At 43.8% G+C, this 19,067-nt stretch overlaps 1 protein-coding gene across 1 annotated transcript in view; it reads left to right on the top strand.

The window, feature by feature from the left end:
• The window catches only part of RHEB (Ras homolog, mTORC1 binding), a 154,568-nt gene that overhangs the window by 73,981 nt on the left and 61,520 nt on the right, over window positions 1-19,067 (top strand). The window contains exons 3-4 of the mRNA XM_030198215.1: window positions 5,852-5,919; window positions 16,479-16,561. Of these exons, the coding sequence (XP_030054075.1) occupies window positions 5,852-5,919; window positions 16,479-16,561 (151 nt within the window). The remainder of the gene's footprint in view (window positions 1-5,851; window positions 5,920-16,478; window positions 16,562-19,067) is intronic.

Below are 19,067 nucleotides of genomic sequence, written 5' to 3'. Positions count from 1 at the left end.
ATCCTCTCCAATGGAGTCTGGCCTTGGATTACCGTCAGGCGCGTTTTCCCCTGACAGATGGCCGCAAGACAAGCGCAGAAGGGTGGATTCCAACTTGAGAGTGGCGTACCCCCTTTTCCCCACGTGGTCAGGATGTGAGGACTCTGAGGGGCCTGGCAGGCCTTTGTGGTCTGGAGAGCCGGAAGATGGTGCAGGATTGCCACCAGATCCAGATGATCCTTCCGTGGTGAGGATTTTCCACAGCGATGAGCTGCCAGCGCTTATTACTGATGCCTTGCAGGTCCTCTCTATAGAAGATCCTGGGAGTACTGAGACCTCCTCCGGTAATCCGAGGATGGCAAGTACTAAGAAGCCTGCTCGAGCCTTTCCTTTGCATGATCCATCTAAGAGCTTTTCATGGCTCAATGGGCTGACCCGGAGGGGCCTTTGAAAGTTGCCAGGGCTATGGGGCAATTATACCCTGTAAGTGAGGAGCATTTGGCGCACCTAGCAGTGCCTAAAGTGGATGTCCTGGTCACGGCTGTGACAAAGAAAACTACCCTCCAGTGGAAGGAGGAGTTGCCATGAAGGACATGCAGGCCCATCACCTGGAGGCAGCTATGAAATGGTCCTTTGAATTTCAGGCCTATCCTTACGGGCGTCTGCATGCAGCTGCCTATGGCTGCCCGAGCCTGCCTCGCTTGGTTGCAACAGGCAGTGGAAGAGCCCGGAGATGGAGCGGAGCCCCTTACGGAGGTGGCACTGGCGGATTGAGTCGGCCTTGTCATTTTTGGCTGACGCCCTTTATGATCTGGTCAGAGCTTCGATTAACAGATGGCTGTAGCGGGTGGCGGCTGGCTGTCTTCTGTGGCTACAGCATTGGGCAGCTGACATGGCCTCTAAGCAAAGGTTGGTGAAGTTGCCCTTTCAAGGCCTTCTCCTGTTTGGTGAGGAGTTGGAGAAAATTGTGAAAGGCCTGGAGGATGCCAACCCCAGCGCTTACATGAGGCTAGGCCGTGGTTCCCTCCTCTTACAGACTTCGCTGTGGGTTCACTTCGCGTGCCATTTTCAGTAGAGGAACTCCTTTCGCTCTGACAAATGTTCCGCAGCAGCCGGCTCAAGACCTGGAGTTCAAGGGCGACCCTCTCAATGATAGTGCGCTGGCTCCCTCCTCGATTCCTGTGATAGGAGGATGACTTTCCCTCCTTCTCGAGGAGTGGGCCAAGATTCCTCAGATCAGTGGGTCTTGGACCTGATCAGAGAAGGCTAAAGAATAGAATTCACTGCCCTGATAAGAGCAGTGTTTGTGGAGTCCCGATGTGGTTTCTGCCGCCCAACGGGCGGGCAGTCGAGGAGACCTTCCAAGACTTGATTCACATTGGGGCGGTTTCCCCTGTGCCTACCACCGAATGCGGCTCTGGCCGTTACTCCATTTTACTTCGTGGTGCCGCGAAAAGGAGGGTCTTTTCAGCCTATCCTAGACTTTACTGCACAACATAGAAGAAAGACAATCCCTGCTCAAAGAGCTTACAATCTAATAGACAAAAATAAATAAAGTAATCAAATCAATTAATGTGAATGGGAAGGAAGAGAGGAGGGTAGGTGGAGGCGATGTGGTTACGAGGTCAAAGCAATGTTAAAGAGGTGGGCTTTCAGTCTAGATTTAAAGGTGGCCAAGGATGGGGCAAGACGTAGGGGCTCAGGAAGTTTATTCCAGGTGTAGGGTGCAGCGAGACAGAAGGTGCGAAGTCTGGAGTTGGCAGTAGTGGAGAAGGGAACAGATAAGGATTTATCCATGGAGCGGAGTGCACGGGAAGGTGTGTAGGGGAAGGACGAGTGTGGAGAGATACTGGGAGCAGCAGAGTGAGTACATTATAGGTTAGTAGAAGAAGTTTGAACAGGATGCGAAAACGGATAGGGAGCCAGTGAAGGGTCTTGAGGAGAGGGGTAGGATGAGTAAAGCGACCCTGGCGGAAGACGAGACGGGCAGCAGAGTTTTGAACCGACTGGAGAGGGGAGAGGTGACTAAGTGGGAGGCCAGCAAGAAGCAGATTGCAGTAGTCTAAACGAGAGGTGACAAGTCTCTGAACATGCGGCATTTTCACATGGAAACCCTGCGCTCCGTCATAGCGGCAGTACAGCCAGGAGAGTTTCTCACGTCTCTGGACCTGAAAGAAGCTTACTTGCACATACCAATTTGTTTTGCGGTGATGGGAAAACATTTCCAGTTTCGGGCCTTGCCTTTTGGCCTTGCTACAGCTCCCCGAACCTTTTCCAAGGTAATGGTGGCGGTAGCTGCTTTTCTCAGGCGTGTGGGTATCCGGGTTCGCCCGTACCTAGACGACTGGCTCATCAGAGCAGACTCTGCAGAAGAGAGTCATCAGGTTACAGCCAGAGTGGTCTCAGTACTGCAATCTCTGGGCTGGGTCGTCAATATAGCCAAAAGTCACCTGACCCCTCTCAATCTCTAGAATATTTGGGGGTCCGGTTTGACACAGCCTCGGGGATGGTCTTCCTTCCCGAGCAAAGGCGGTGCTAGCTTCAGAACCAGGTCCGTCTGCTCCTGAGGATGCCTCGCCCGCAAGCTTGGGACATAGTCCACCTGTTGGGGTCGATGACTGCCACTTTGGAAGTGGTGCCTTGGGCAAGAGCGCACCTGAGACCTCTGCAGTGTTCCCTGCTTCAACGGTGGTCTCCAATATCTCAGGATTATCAATGCAGATGCACCTGTCTCCCTGCGGCCCGGCTCAGTATGGAGTGGTGGCTCTCAGACAGAATGCTGCGGCGAGGAATGCCGCTAGCACTCCCCGATTGGTGCCTGGTGGTAACAGATGCCAGCCTGAAGGGCTGGGGTGCACATTGCCAGGGAAGGCATGCCCAGGGTTTTTGGACGCCCGAGGAGTCCGAGTAGTCCATCAATCGCTTGGAGTTGAAAGCGATTTTCCAGGCGCTTCTGGCCTTCCAATTGACCCTGGATGGATTGGCTGTCAGTTCTGTCGGACAACACGACAGCAGTGGCCTACATAAATCATCAAGGAGGCACTCAGTGCATAGCACTAGCAGCGCAGGCCGCGCAGATTTGCCACTGGGCCAAGCTTCATCTGCAGTTTCTGTCAGCAGCTCATATTGCAGGTCAGAGCAACGTGCAAGCCGATTATCTGAGCAGGAATCAAATCAACCCAGCGGAATGGGAACTTGCAGACGAAGTATTCTTGCAGATGTGTGCAAATTGGGAAAGCCCGTAATGGATCTTATGGCGTCAAGCACAAATGCCAAAGTCCCGTGCTTGTACAGCAGACGGAGAGATCCTTGCTCGGCAGGGTTGGATGCCTTGGCTCAACCCCTGGCCTCCGGGCCTCCTGTATGTGTTCCCTTCGTGGCCCTTGATAGGGCAAGTACTCCTGAGGAATTGGCTCCACCAAGGAGAGGTGGTTCTCATTGCCCCGGATTGGCCCAGGAGGCGATGGTATGCGGACCTCCGGCGGATGCTGGTAGAGGATCCCCTGCCGTTACCTCTGATACCGAACCTGTTGTCTCAGGGCCGGTGACCATGGAGGACGCCTGCCGCTTTGGTCTTACGGCATGGCTATTGAGAGGGCGCAATTGAGACAAGGGATATTCCAGTAAAGTCATTTCTACTCTCCTACAGGCCCGCAAGCATACCACTTCCATGGCTTATGCCAGGATTTGGCGCCAATTTGAGGCTTGGTGCGCTTCTAAAGCGATCACACCCATGCGGGCTTCTGTCTCGCAGTTACTTGACTTTTAGCAAGATGGTTTACAAAAATGCTTGGCCTATAATTCCCTGCGTGTTCAAGTGGCAGCCTTAGCATGTTTTCGAGGGAAGGTCGCTGGCCTCTCTCTTGCTGTTTGCCCGGTTGTGACACGGTTTCTTAGAGGGGTGTTTCGGCTCTGTCCTCCTGTGCGGGCTCCGTGTCCGGCCTGGAACCTGGGATTAGTTTTAAAGGCCCTTCAGTGTTCGCCCTTCGAGCTGCTTAGGCGAGCTTCGGAGAAGGATGTGACCTTAAAGGCGGTCTTTTTGGTGGCCGTGACAACGGCGAGACGGGTATCTGAGCTTCAGGTGCTGTCCTGTCGAGACCCATTTCTGCAATTCTCAGAGTCCGGAGTAATGGTACGTACGGTGCCTTCCTTCATGCCTAAGGTGGTTTCAGCGTTTCACCTAAACCAGCCTATTTTCCTGCCCTCCTTTTCTAAAGAGGAGTTTCCAGAAGTCTATGGGCAGTTGCACCTTCTGGATGTGCGAAGGCAATATCTGCACATGTCAAATGCCTTCAGGACCTCTGACCATCTTTTTGTTCTTTTGTCAGGTCTGCGCAGAGGATATCCAGCGGGCCACTATAGCCCGTTGGCTCAAAGGTGCTATCTTTTCAGCATATCTATCTGGCTGGCCTCTGCCTGAAGCCTTTAAGGCACATTCCACAAGCAATTTCCTCTTCTTCGGCTGAAACTGGAGCACTCTCTCTTCAAGAAATATGTAGTGCAGACACTTGGGCTTCTAAGCTCTCGTTTACTTGACATTACATGCTGGATGTGGCTGCCAGGAGGGACGCGCATTTTGGAGCACAAGTGCTGGTGCGTGGTGTGGCTTGTTCCCACCCTATCTAGGGATTGCTTTGATACATCCCACTCGTAATGGATTCATCTGCTTGATGACAAGGAAGGGAAAATTAGGATCTTACCTTGGAAATTTTCTTTCCTTTAGTCATAGCAGATGAATCCATGAGCCCTGCCTCAGTGGTTCATTATGCAATTCATGTTACTTTTATGTTCAGTTTTTCCTGTAGATATGTTCCCTCATTGGGAGAAGTTGAAAAACAGTCTTCAGGATTTCTGTTCAGTTACAGGAGGATGAGTTCATTCCCTCCTTTAACTTATAGCTCCAGTTTTGGGGCGTTCATCCACTGTGAGGAAAGTTCATGTTGTTATGCTTTGCGGTGTAACACTGCTTTGGAAGCTTCAAATACTGAAGAGGCAGACGGAGGTAGCTGGCCATGAGGCACTATGGTTTTTCAGTGCTCTCTATCTCCCCCTGCTGGTTGATGGACACAACCCACTCGTAGTGGATTCATCTGCTATGACTAAAGGAAAGAAAATTACCAAGGTAAGAACCTAATTTTTCCATATATCACATGCAAATGTGCCACCCCCTACACACATATGCATTTACATGCAGAGGGGTTGGAAAGAATTCCATGCTATGCATGATTACCCCACTTGTTAATTTGACAGCTTTGTTTTTGGAGCAGTTGCTCCCTCCTTGCTTATCCAGGTGCAAGTAAACTAGCCTGCTTATAAATGTAATTGTGCACATGGGCAGTGCCAGTTGCCATGCTTTCTTGGTCCCTGTACAGAATTCTGCACAAATACAGCATTGCCGTGCAAATTCCCAGAGAAGTAGGTACTGTATGTATCATATGTAGTTTTTCCACTGCCCCATGGAAGATCAGGAGGAAATACTATTTCATGTTGTATTTTACATGAGTTCATGCTAATGGAATTATTGCTATTGTGGTATGTAACTGATAACATTTAGGACCCATGATTGCAGAGCTCAAGGAGGAGTCTTATATGGTCCTGGTCAAGAAATGCCATTGCAGTAGTTAGACTAAACGTAAGTTGGAAGGGATATAAAGTACAGGGGAAATATTTCCCAGGTTGCAAACAATTGTTCATGGCACCTGTTGTCAGGTCTTGTAAAAGGAAACTCCCAGAAAGGAAAGAAATTCCATTTCCATAATCCTTTTGTCTGTTGAGTTATATTTTGTTCTCTATTTACTATTTTACTATCATTTTGTGTTGGTGAGAGCCCAGTAGATCTAAATGTAATAACTGTTGTTTTTTTCTCTCTCAGCTTTTACTAAATTAATTTCAGTAAACGGACAAGATTATCATCTTCAACTGGTAGATACAGCTGGGCAAGTAAGTGTATCCACCAAAGTCCTATTTTATTCATACCTATGAACATAGGAGCCAGCTCTGAGGGTGACATTGGGTGCTGAGCACCCCATTATTAAGCAAGTTCTTTAATTTTGTCTTGGGAAGGGTAATTTGTAATACGTGACACTCCCAATCATTTTGAAATGTTGGTGCCTGTGCCCATGAGCACAAGATCTGCACCAAGCCAAGGATACACTCAAGTAATGAGCAAACGAAAAGACGTTATTACACCATTATTTGATTGAGCATTCTCACTAGAAAATTTACTGTCAACTGGTTGTTAATTATTGTTGCAAGAGGCAAGATATAATTGGTCTCTGCTGTGTTTGAGCAAAGATCAACAAACTAATCAGGCTTCACTTCACCTTCTATCCATACAAGCTGGTTGTTGTCCTCACCCATCCCCCTTCAAAATATTTTAATACAAAACATTTGTTTCACCCCATGTTACTTTAAAATTTGTTTTCCTGGTTTCAAAAGAAAAAAATATATTTGGTTAGTAACCAGTGGACTTTGATTTCCTTTTCTAGCTAAAAAAGCAAGATACTACTACTACTCAAAATTTCTAAAGCGCTACCAAAGTTAAGATCCTTGCGTTGTCCAATCCCACTCCCTTCTTTGTGTCTCTCCCTTTTCCTCCCTGTGACTATAGGAGTTCTAGTAATCTCCAGCCTGCAGAGGTGCCACCACTGATGATCTGTCTTTCATTTAGTGTGCCCCATATGGGATTTTTCCAAAAGTTTGTTAAACTTTTTTTTTTAAGGCTCCTGGGCACATTTTGCATGGGGGGGGGGGGGGGGGTTGATGGGCTGTTCTACCTGCAGGGTACTGACGTCTTCCATGGTTAGTATAAAAGAGGAATAAAAGGCTTACTAGATAACACTGATAGTAGCAAGAATTAGAGGAAAAGAAGAGCCCATATAGCTACATAAATGCGTTGTTGGCATCTGTTGCCAAGGGGCATGCAGGAGTTGTTACTATCAAGCTAGAGAAATTAAGTTGAGGTTTTTACAAACATCATCACTGCTTATCTATGCATTACAAAGCCAACCTCATCTGGATGAATAGGTCTAGACTATCTGCTCCTCGGTCTTCAGTAGACCAACAGATTGCACAGGTGATACATCTAATAAACCATGCTCTTCAATCTTATTGCTCTAGGTCCATGATGGCGAACCTATGACACGCGTGTCAGTACTGACACGCTTAGCCATTTTCGGTGACACGCGGCCGCATGTGGCCGCATACAGAGAAGCAGCGGCGTTCCCCGGGGCGGATCGCCGATGCGTCCCCCCCCCCCAGGTGCAGCGCGACCTCCCCCCCCCCCCCCCCCCCCCCCCGGCGAAATCACCCCCTCCCCCCCCCGGTGCATGTTTACCCGCTGGGGGGGTGCCGTGTGCGCTCCTATTGGCTCCCTCCGAGTCCTCCGCTTGTTCCCTCCCTGCTGCTCCCTCTGCCCCGGCCGTTAGGGGATCTTTGACCTCACTTCCGGCCGGCGGAGCGAGAGCAGCGGATGCTGTGGGGGCGCATCTCTGGGGGCCCTGTGATCGCTATTACCACATAACCACAGCAAACCATCATCCAATCTACTGTTCTGGGGTGTCGTGGATTTCTAATTGACCATCATTGCTGAGATAGGTGAGGGGGAGGCTGGGAGAGGCGAGGGCATGTGCTATGGGTGCCGTTTCCCGCCATTAGAAATAGCGGCAGCCATCTTAATTTACATAAGGTGGTCAGTTAGGCTAGTTAACCCCTAATTGCCTGCAGGGCTAACAGGCTATCTATAATTCTATCTTCTGTCACTGCCCCCCTGATGGAGAACCCAAAAAATAAAAAACCAAGGTTAAGTAAAGGAAGTGGTAGTAGCAGTAGCCGACCCTTTCAAGAGACATGGACCGAGATGTATGGCATTATAGAAAAAAATGGCAGATCATTTTGCATTGTATGTACTGAAACGGTAGTAAGCAGAACGTGGAATATAAATAGACATTTTGAAACTAATCATTCCCAGCTCTTGAAAAAAAGTGAGGATGAAAGGAAGGAATACATTTCCAGGCAGCTACGCTTTTATAAGAGCCAATCTAAGTCCATCCTTAAATTTGTAAAAGGTTCTACAAATTTAACATCTGCAAGTTTGAGCATTGCTCACTCCATAGCTCAGCATGGAAAAGCACTCAGTGAGGGAGAATTTATTAAAGAAACTCTCCTAAGATGTGCACCAGTTCTATTTCACGATATGCAGAATAAAGATGCAATTATTAAGAGAATATCTGAGTTACCAGGAAATTTGGAGTGCCTGGATCCGATTACCAGACACTTTTAGCACCCTGAAAAATATAGCAATGGCTTTACTCACAATTTTTCCCTCTACGTAGTTTTGTGAAACCTTATTCTCAGCGTTAAATAATATCAAAACCAACAAAAGAAACAGATTGAAAGATGAAGTTAGTAGTGCTTGCTTGGGCTTGAAGTGTACAAAATACCAACCTTCAATTGAAGATTTAGCCAATGAAATTCAGCAACGAAAAAGTCACTAATAGGCAGATTAGTTAAAGAATTCCCCCTCCCCCTCACTTACCTTAGTTCACGGCACCCCACACAAGTTAAATAATATCAAGACCAACAAAAGAAACCGACTGACAGATGAACAAAGAAGTCACTAAGCAGGTAAGTTAAATAAATAGGTTTTGGTTTATTAAATACAGTTATATATTACAATTATACACTTTTGTTATTTAAACTATAAATATCGCGAAATTATGGGTTTTTTTCTCGAAGTGACACACCACCCGAGTTATGCTCGGTTTTTTGGCGAATTTTGACACACCAAGCTCAAAAGGTTGCCCATCACTGCTCTAGGTGGACAATAGATCCTCCAAGCTAATGATCTCAACCCTTTTCATCTTGTGGCACACTTAACAAGGCACAAAAATTGTCAGGGCGCATCATCAGTTTTTAAGGATCTATAGTTATCTATATATATATATATATATATATATATATATATATAATTTAACAAATGAGTGATCTATCTATATATAGCTATATCTATAATTTAACAAATTAATGTTAAGATTGTGTACAGTTCAATAATTAAAATTGTGTTATCTTCATAGCCACAAATAACATGCATTCAAAAACTTAGGTTTTCCTTAGAGAGATGTTGGTACAAGTAAGAATATTTTCATTCCTTCCCTGCATACTCGTATTCAAGGCTGGGAAAATGTCAGCTAAAAATGCAGCTCTAGTGATGAGACCTGGTACAATAAGCAGGTCAGCCAACTCAGGACTGTTCTGAGTAAAAAATTAGAAGCTTCTTCCTTCAGTTCATACAACCTTGAAAGCACCTGCCCTTGAGATAGCCATCTCACTTCCATGTGCAGTAGAAGTTGTGTGTGAGCAGCTTCCATGGCAGAACACCGTGCTGAAAACAACCTCACTTTTAATGGCGTACTCTTGATTTAGTTAACCATTTTTGATTGTCTCAACCAGTACTTTTTGCAGTTCATGTACTATTGGTTTTGAATGCGGGCTTCTCTGTGCAGGAAACAATGTGTAACAAAAAAAGTCAGGGTTTGACAAATTCCTGTTAGGCATACTGATATAGAGGGAGCACCATCCATGCAGATGTATGATTTCCATGACAAATTGTGAGAATTGAAATAGATGTTGACAACATCAAAAATGTCTTGGCCTCTTGTTTCTGGAAGTGATTTGCAAAATAACAATTGTTCAATGATGTCTTCCTTACAAACAAGCCTCCTGAATGCTAGGAGTTGAGCTTGTCCAGTAATGTCAGTCAATTAGTCGTCCAACTGGATGGCAAAGAAATTGGCTTTTTTTAATGTTGGCTATTACTTGTAATGCAATGTCTTCAGACATGTTACATATACACTGATTAATAGTGTTGTCTGATATAGGGATTTTCAAGATCTCTTCATGTTTCACCAAACATTATATTTACAACTTTACAGCATGCTTGTAAAATTACTGACTCAGCAATTGCATGTGATTTTCATCTTTTTTTTTTTTTTAACCTTAGTTTCAGCAATCGCATAGCTTTCTTCTTGAGCTTTGTCAGAAATGTAATTTTGGTAAATTGATCAGCTGCAACCCTTTTAAAATAATCAACTGGTTTCTCATATAAATGTGAATGCTTTGTGTGAAGGTGTTTCTTTTTCAGCTTACTTGGAACCATTGCTTGATTTGACAGTTTCTCACTGTAGACACCACACTTAGCACATGGCACTTCTCCAGATAAAATGAATCCAAAGGACAAATAAGTCTTAATTATATTGGTGCACAACAGTTTTAGAACTAACTTACGATACTGTATGCGTTACTACCAGAACTAGTGCCAGCCACACCAAACTCATTCTCATCTAACTTATATTTTTTAATTATAACCCCATGTCAAGAAGCCCTGAAAAAAAAACATAATTAGGAACTAAATTCATACCCTCACAAAATACGGGTTGCAAATTAGAAATAGAAATATGGAAAATAAAATTTCACTGGTAACCCCAAGAAGTCACAACTCAGAATGGTCAAAACTGCAGAGCAGAACAAGGGTCCTGGCTCCCATCCAACATCAGGCAACTCAGATATACCATTCAGCCATGAGGAACAGAAGCTAGAGCACCAATGTCCATTGCGAGCTTTGGTTATGCTGTGTTGCAGAGTGTAGGTATTTATGTTGGGTCGTGGTGTATGCCTTTTTGAAAAGGTTGGTTTTTAGTGATTTCCTGAAGTTTAGGTGGTTGTAGATTGTTTTCACAGTTTTTGCCATGCGTTCCATAGTTGTGTACTTTATATAGGAGAAGCTGGATGCATAGGTTGCTTTGTATTTAAGTCCTTTGCAATTTGGGTAGTGGAGGTTTAAGTATGTTCGAGGTGATCTGGTTAGGTTTCTGATTGGTAGGTCTATGAGGTCTGTCATGTATCCTGGGACTTGGCCGTAGATGATTTTGTGGATCAGGGTGCAGATTTTGAAGGTAATACGTTCTTTGGAAGCCAGTGCAGCTTTTCTCAGAGGGGTTTGGCGCTTTCAAATCGCGATTTACCAAGTATCAGTCTGGCTGCTGTAGTTTGAATGGTCTGGAGTTTCATAGTGAGTTGTTCTTTGCATCCCGCGTAGATTCCGTTGCAGTAGTCTGCATGGCTTAGGACCATTGATTGTATTAGGTTACGAAATATTTCCCTCGGGAAGAAAGGTTTTACACGTTTGAGTTTCCACATTGAGTGGAACATTTTCTTTGTTGTAGAGTTAACTTGATTCTCAAGTGTGAGGTTCCAGTCAATTGTAACGCTGAGTATTTTCAGACTGTCTGAGATAGGGAGGGTGTGTTCTGGGGTGATTAAGGCTGTGGGTTTGTACGTATTATGTTGAGACTAGGAAAAAATGCCCGTTTCTGAGCGCAGTGAAACGGGCGCTAGAAAGGGGCCCCCTCCCTCCGTCCCTCCGAGCTACTTACCTTGTTGGAGGTTGGTGTTCGCCTCGCGTTTTGGTCCTCCGAGTGTTATAGCTCCGCCCTCGACGTCATGACGTTTTGACGCGAGGGCGGTGCAGACCCTCCCTCCGAGCTATTTGCGTTGATCGGGGTTCGCGTTCGCCTCGCGTTTCGGCCCTCCGAGTGTTATAGCTCCGCCCTCGACGTCATGACATTTTGACACGAGTGCGGTGCAGACACTCACTCCAGGGCACACCGGATATCTCGGGCGCCTCAACTTCCGTGGAGGCTTCAGAACGTTGGGGTTGCCTTTTATATAGAGTAGAAAGATAAGATGAGGCCATGTGTTTTTTTTCAGTGTTCAGTTTCAATTGAAAAGAATTTACCCATGAATCCACGATATTCAGGCCGAGTTTGATTTTATTATTGATTTCTGTTAAATCATGTCTGAAGGGGATGTATATTGTGACATCGTCTGCGTAGATGAACGGGTTGAGGCCTTGCTTTGATAAGGACTTGGCCAGTGGAATCATGTTGAAAAGTGTTGGTGATTAATGGTGATCCTTGAGGTGCTCCACAGTCTGCCTTCCAAGGTGGTGATATGTTTAGGTTTGATTTCACTTGGTATGTTCTAGTGGTTAGGAAACCCTTGATCCAGCTAAGTATATTCCCACCAATTACGAAGTAGTCTAAAAGTCTTAGTATTATATTGTGATTTACCATGTCGAATGTGCTCGACATGTCAAATTGGAGGAGAAGTATGCTTTTACCTATAGCTATTTCATGCTTGAATTTAACCAGGAGCGTGACTAGCACTGTTTCGGTACTGTGGAGGGGGCAGAGTCCCGATTGTGATTCATGTAATATTGAGAACTTGTCCATGTAGTCAGTAATCTGGTTGGTCACCATGCTCTCCCTCAGTTTAACTACAAATGGGATAGACGCAACTGGGCAGTAGTTGGCAAGTTCAGATGTTTTTTTTCTTGGTATTTTTTGGGATTGGGGTGAGCAGGATATTGCCATATTCCTCAGGGAAAAGGCCTTGTTGGAACATGTAATTTATGTGGGATGTGAGGTCTGTTATGAAGCGATCAGGGGCTGATTTTAGTAGGTAGCTGGGTCCGGTATCCAGTTTGCAATGGGTGCTGGAGAACCTTTAGCTATGGTCATTCATAGAAACTCAGCTATCCTACCTGTTTCAGTTAGTCCTAGTACTCATAAAATATTACTGTATGCAGATGATACCCTTGTATTTGTTCAAGATCCTGGGCGTTTGATCCCTCCCGCTTCTGGCAGTGATAGCTCGCTTTGCTTCCTATTCTGGTTATAAACTGAATGTGGATAAGACTGAGGCCTTGCTGTTTAATACTATAGTTGAGGGGCTGGCACATGAAGGCTTTTGATGACTTGGCATTAAACTGATAAAGTGGAGGATTTATATATGCTCAATTATGTTCCCTTATTGTGAACAATACAGAAGGAACTGGAACAATGGGGTTAAATTATCTCTTTTGGTGGGGTCGGGTGGCCACCATTAAAATGATAATTCTCCCTAAATGTCTATTCTTTTTTATTTTTATTTTTTTTGCTTAGTTGCCCATTGCACTAACATATGACTTTTTTGTTTGAGACTTTCCTTGCTCAGGCTTTTTTTTTGGCAGGGGAAGCGTCCCAAGGTGGGCTTACATAGATCAATGCAACCCATGGCCAGTTGAGGGGGGAGGGGGGTTGGTCTCCCTAGCATAAAACTTTACTGTCGAGCTGCAATTCTCAAGGCTTTACCAGATTACTGTTCTTATTCCGACTAAGTACTGGGTCTCTTTAGAGAGGTCTCAAGCGGGGAACAGTAAGCGTCGCCTTTTTCAGTAGCCCTTACAGAAGGAATGGTGTGAATGTCAAAAGGAATTCGGGCTCAGTGGCTTGTTTCACCCATTCAGTAGACTGCAAGGGCATAGTCTGTTTACTATGACATATTTTTGGGCTTTGTTGCAATTGCTGGAAGATTTTGGATTTGTTCATTGAGCATATGTATTTGTACATGGAGTTCTGATTTCTCATTAACTTCAAGAGCTTTTAAATTCCAGGATCCTGTTTTTTTTTCAGTATTTTCAATTAGGTGAATTTAGGGGACAGGATGCAATACAAAACTTACAAAGATTACCTAATGACCCTTTAAACATAAGGAACACAGGAAACTCCTTTCTGGGATATACAGTGTCCTGCTTCCGTTTCATTGTCCTGACACTTCATCTCTTGTGGTTGCTTGGGAGACTTGGTTTGGGGAAGTAGAGGGAGAGGCATATTGATACAGAGTCTATGTATATGCTAATAAATGCTCTCAGGTGGCTGCATATAAGCAGATGCAGTACCAGCTTTGCGTCTCTGTTGGACTCTCCCACATCAAGCACGTTGCTCTGAGTTCCGTGCTGAGGGCATTGTGTTGGAGAGAATGGGTTATGTGTGGTGGACATGTCCTTATGTTACTCTATTTTGGGATAAAATTTGGGGTTTTATCTTTGTGGTCTGGCCTGAACTGGAGGGAGAACCGGAGAGGTGTTTGCTTTGGGGTGCTGGATGGAGACCTTCTGCCCCCTGTGGTGCTTCAATTAGTACAGCTGTTGATTCTGACAGCTAAGATGACATTGTTTCGCTCTTGGAGGGCTCCTCTAGTCCTTTTGTAGTATGTGGAGAGCTGAGAAGTTATGACAAGATTATGTCCTTCCAGAGGGGACAGAAGTCTCAATATGAGCAGTGATGGGAGACTGTACCTCTGGCGCTTACTGTTTGAGCTGCATGAACTGATGGTCTGCAATTATTTATAATAGAGTTTCTATTCTGATGCCTTTTAGTCTTCATCTGTTTTATCTTCTATTCCTTCTTTCTTCCTTTTTCTTTGGCCAATTTAGCTCTGTATATCGGGGGGAGGGGGCGGGGTAGTTTGTTTCTTTGGGGGAAGATAGGGGGTTTGGGGTTGGTGAGTGAGTTGTATTTGTATGATTATGCTTGTCTGGTTACTTTGGTTTGTTGTATATTGATTACTGAATAAAGACGACAGTTTAAAAAAATGTAGTTTCCTCATCAGATTAAAATGAGAAAACAATTTAACTCTTCCCTTCATTACCAAATTGCATCAGCATGGAATTCTTTACTGCCTCTGATTCGTGCACTTACAAATTATCTGATGTTTCCTAAGGTTTTGAAAACTTTCCTTTTCTAAATGTTTAACATTTAGTAATTAAATTATGTTCATAAAGTTATTTGTAATTAGATTAAAATGTATTTCCCTGGATTGCTTTGTTTCAGCTTCTTTTTGTTTATCGGCAGCAAACCAAAATTTGGTGTTTGCAGAATACAAATCCTTTACAACATAACATGTGGAAGACTCTTTTATTAATGATTTCACATGAACGTTGAGTTAATAAGTTGTTGGGTTTTTTTTGGTTTTTTTACTTCAAATTAAATTTAGTTCCAATAGAGAACTGCTGGGGAACTACAGATGAATCAAATGGACAAACCACAGAAACGTTTTCTCAGTTTAGTTTATCGATTCGCCATTATCCAGTCTTCAATCAGTTTCATGCAGTTAATGGTATCATTGAGTGTGGAAGTCCAATCACTGAGCGACGGGAACAGAATAGTAATATCAGCATAAATGAAGAGTACATTGAATTTTCTCTAATTCCGTTCCCAAAGGTTGGAGAAGCACATTGAATAATAATGGCGATAACTGAGATTCTTAAGACTCCCCACAACCCAGATTCAAATAGGCTGAAAGGTTTCTGCTTGTTTATAACTCCAAGAAGTTAGAAAACCACTGAACAAATTCAGTACACTATCACATAGGCTGAAAGGTTTCCACTTTTTTTGCACTGTATAACTCCGAGAATTAGAAAACTACTGAAGAAATTCAGTACACTATCACATAGTCCTATTTTTCTTAGGCTGGTCAGCTTGATGTTGTTGTTGACCAGGTCAAAAGTGCTCAATAAATTGAATCATCGCATTCTGGTCTCTGTTCAGCCAAGCCTTGCCATGAGCCTAAGACAAAAGCCACAACAGTTTCAGTACTGTGATATATTTTTTTCGTAGATTGTGATAAATGCAGAAGGTTATGTTCATCCAGATATTTTTCCAACATCAGAGAAGACAGCCTTTCATAATTTTTACAAATAACGGTATGGAAGCAACAGGGCGATTAGTTTAGTTGCTTGCAAATCAGGATTTCAGGATCGGTGTTGATACAATTTCCTCCCAGCCTACTGGGAACTGACCACACAACAAACATTCATTTAACTGTGAATTTAGAACAGATAAAGCACCATTTATAGAATTCATAAAATATGCTGAACATGGATCTAAACTGCAGTTAGATTTGTCATATCACTGTTAACCACCTGGATCTGAAATATGTCCCCCCCCCCACACACACACACACACTAAATTGGACAAAGTCTTGTGGAGTTAACTGGAGAGGACTTTAATAGGCCATCCGTAACTGCAGTTACTGCTATTACTCATCCCTCAACCACTATAATTCTGTCACACTCGCCCTTAATCCGTGGGTCCATCTAGGTGACATTTGGAAAACTTTCACTGAGGAAAAGGGTATTTGAAAATTAAAGCTAATTTTGACACTCCATAGTTCTTTAGTTGCCTTAGTCTCATGCATGGAACGTTTTGGTTTTTCATCTTCTAGATTACAGATACTAGCGATCGATTCAGGCTGCTTCCTGAAACTGATTTTAGTTCAAAAGCATACACAGTGTCATGGTGGTACACCAGGCCAACTCCCTGGCAAGAAGGCAACTGTAGGGCCCAACAGGAAATTCATATCAGCATAGATGCCAGGCTATTGGGGTAGGATACATGATACGACTTGACAATCTTAATTGCTTGAGAGATGCAGCCTAGTCTTAAGGGGCGTTTTAGATAACATTATTTCCTCATTCATTTAAATTCCCTCACAAGGTATTCCAAGGGCATGTTCTCCTTTAGCCAGTAGATTTATCAATATATATTTGAATATTGATACATGGTTGGAAAAATGAGTGAAATATGATAAATACATTATATATTTTTTCTTTCCTTTAGGATGAATACTCCATATTTCCTCAGACATACTCCATAGATATTAATGGCTATATTCTTGTATATTCTGTAACATCAGTCAAAAGGTAAGTTAAGATGAGTCTGCTTGATCACACACACTGCATTTTAAACATGGGCACATTTTGAGCTACTGAACTGATGGAGAACAGTACCTGCATGCAGTAGTTACTGTACTAAAAGACTTGGAGGCCCTCTTACTAAGTTGGGCTAAAACATGGACTTAGTGCATCCTTACGTGGGATGTTTCTGTGTGCTAAGCCCATTTTTAGTGTGTCCTTCAAAAAGGGGTTTTATCCTATTTGTTGAATTTATTAGTGCACAGCCATTGAAAGAATTACTGTGGGTGTACTTCCACATCTTAAGGAGGCACTAAGGGCTCCCATGTTATGGACGTGCTAACCATTTTAATGCAGTGGTAAAGTCAGCGTGCTATCTGATTATCGCATCCGTGCCTATTCTCCATTCCTAATGTGCCTCCTCAAAATTAAATAAATGCCATGTGCTTAGTGTGCGCAGATGGCAAAACAAAAGTGGAAATCTTTAGTGTATCTTGCATTAGGCCATGCTTGCTGCGTTGGGCATGCATTAGCACCTAACGCAGCTTAGTAAAAAAGCCCCTTAATCTTTATATCCTGAATTTGGGTGCCAGTTGTACAAAACTGATTCATGAAGGGTTAATACATTCAACCATAAATTTAATTTTGTCTACCCTTTTAGTCTACCTAGCCTCCTTCCTCTCCCTACCCTAACCCCCAAATCCAACCTATGTTTTAACTGATCTCGCAACACTTTTCATCTCATTCACTGCCTTATTTGTGCCAAGCATGTCCAAAAATCTGTATTGTTACTGTCTTATTCCTTCATTAGTAGTTTATTTCAGGCCTTTGTGTAGCCCTCTTTGATTCTTATAAAGTGGTATGTAATGTAACACCATGGGTCTTTTTGTGTGTCTTGTTACCAAGTGTTTTTTGTGGTACTCTATAGTTGCCATTTGAGAGCCAGATGCACTAAAACCCCCAGCAAAAAGCTCTTACCTTAGCGATCCTCGTTGCTGTGAACTGATTCTGAGAAGGCTGGGCATGCATGAAAGAAATCGCATGCAAATGAGCTGCTTGCTGTTAGCTCATTTGAATGTGATTTCCTTCTTGGGGGGGGGGGGGGGGGGGAGCCAGCCAGCCGAGTATGCACAGATCAGCCAACCGCTATCTGCGCATGCTCAGAGCGTCTTTCATACACTCACAGAAGCTGCGTGTGTATGAAAGCCGTATAAATCTTCTTTTTTCCTTGAAAATTGTTCTTGGGGAACTGTTGTGCTGCAAACAGACTAGGCAGCAAATCACTCCTCCAGTTGCTGTGAGAAGTTCCTGCTGGCAGCCAATCACAGCGAGTTTAGCTGGCACCAGAGAAACTAAACGTACTGTGATTGGCTGCTGGAACACGAGGAGGCAGAACAAGCAGGAGAGCTCTGGAGTGGGGGATTTGTAGCTGAGCCATGCAAAACTTTTTTTTTTTTTTTTTTTAACTGCTGTTTGAGCGGCAGCAAACTGTTCCATTAGGGGTAGAGAACAGTGGTGATTAAACAGAAATGCTTGCTACAAACATGTGGAAGGCACTAGCAGGCATGTTCATCCCTCTGGGCTCCAAACACTTAACTGCCTTCCCTGCTCCGTCTTGTCGCCTCTCTCCAGTATACTTCTACTCCTGCAGAGTGGCAAAGGTGGCTATGGAACTGTCAGGACCGACAGATTCAGACCTCACGTTAAGATTTCAGTACTGAAGGGTAGGGTTTGTTTCTGTTCATCTGGTTGGAAAACAGCTGTGCATTGCCTTGCTAGCACATTTGTATAGTAATTAGCTCATTATAATAGCTTTGCATTCCGTTTTTGTTAGCTACTACCGTGATAGGAGAGAGCCCTTTTGTGCATGCCGCGTTTTACTCCTTGTTCGTTAAATCGGCTAGAACTAGTTTAAAAACCACGTTGCTGGCTCGTTAGGTTTAGTGCATCTGGCCCTGAGTCTCTTGTAGCCAGATAACCAGCCTCACGTGCTCGGTGGTAATTGGATTTAAAATCTGATCAAGCCAAGCAGGTTACTTCAGCCTTGTTGATAGCTTGATGCAGCTCACCATCAACTGCTTTACACTACATTACATTACACATTAATCTTGTATTCCACAAAAGCCTTCACAGTTCAGTGCAGATTACAAAAGGCTAAGAACCAAGACAATTCAGGAATTTATAAATTAAGTAAAGTAAGTTAAACATCAGTCTAAAATATTTTTTTAAAGCAATGTTTTCACTTTTTCTAAAAGTCAAATAATCCTTAGATTATCTAATAATCTCTGGGAGTGAATGCCAAACCGAAGCTGCCCTATAAGATATGCCTTAAACCAAGTGTTTCCTAAGTTTAATCATAGCCACTGAAGGAAATCTTAAAACTATCTGACCCCCGATATAATTGTCTAATTAAAGAGGAAAAACTCAGCCAAATATAATGGAAGATCCCTATACAGTGCCCTAAAATAATACATAATTTTAAAATGAGACCTTGCAGCTGCTGGTAACCAATGAA

Source organism: Microcaecilia unicolor, chromosome 1 (genome assembly GCF_901765095.1).
Source record: "Microcaecilia unicolor chromosome 1, aMicUni1.1, whole genome shotgun sequence".
Lineage (NCBI taxonomy): Eukaryota > Metazoa > Chordata > Amphibia > Gymnophiona > Siphonopidae > Microcaecilia > Microcaecilia unicolor.
This window is presented reverse-complemented; position numbering and strand designations above follow the sequence as displayed.